The 597-nt window shown below is 64.7% G+C and overlaps 1 protein-coding gene across 1 annotated transcript in view; it reads left to right on the plus strand.

Annotated features, from left to right (window-relative positions):
• Positions 1–597, plus strand: part of LOC109959630 (uncharacterized) — an 8,114-nt gene that overhangs the window by 7,249 nt on the left and 268 nt on the right. The window contains exon 3 of the mRNA XM_020599147.1: positions 59–559. Within this exon, the coding sequence (XP_020454803.1) occupies positions 59–559 (501 nt within the window). The remainder of the gene's footprint in view (positions 1–58; positions 560–597) is intronic.

A 597-nucleotide genomic window follows, 5' to 3' on the forward strand; every position in this document is an offset into this window, starting at 1 on the left:
ACGGGGAGATCGGCGGAGGTGGTTTTTCCCCGCATGAGCATCTTGCTCCACCCACCAGCCAGCCTCCGGCGCCCGGTGGTTTGCTCCACGACCTGCCCTGGATTATCGCCAAGGCTGCGGGACGAAAAGGCATCTCCGTCCCTGAGGCCAGCCCACCCCCTGCTCCCTCAGACATGGTGGGGGACTACTACAAGGTGGAGCAGCTGTGCAAGCCCTCCCCAATCTGGCCCAGGTTCCCCGCCATTCAGCCCCTCTTGGCCGAGGCACAAGAGCGGCCTGGGGGCCTGCGGGCTCCGGTCGCCCGCTTTGGACTGTTCACCAGAGTTGAGAGGATGACCGACCTTGGGTTCCCCGCTGTCCCATCACTGGAACCCAGTGTCTCCGCCATCCTGCTTCCCAAGGCAGTGTTCCTTGGCAGTCAGCAGCCGACTCCCCCGCTGCCCCGAGACCAGGTCATCGCTCGGCTCACAGACTGCATTCATCAGTGCGCCTCGCAGGCTAGGGCTGCTCTGAACAACATTGCCCTCCTCTCATTGTCTGTGCCCTCCCTCGCCTCTCAGTGCAGGGCCCTCCCCGCAGAGGCCGCAGAGGAGACTG

This window comes from Monopterus albus, unplaced genomic scaffold, assembly GCF_001952655.1.
Source record: "Monopterus albus unplaced genomic scaffold, M_albus_1.0 scaffold40.1, whole genome shotgun sequence".
Lineage (NCBI taxonomy): Eukaryota > Metazoa > Chordata > Actinopteri > Synbranchiformes > Synbranchidae > Monopterus > Monopterus albus.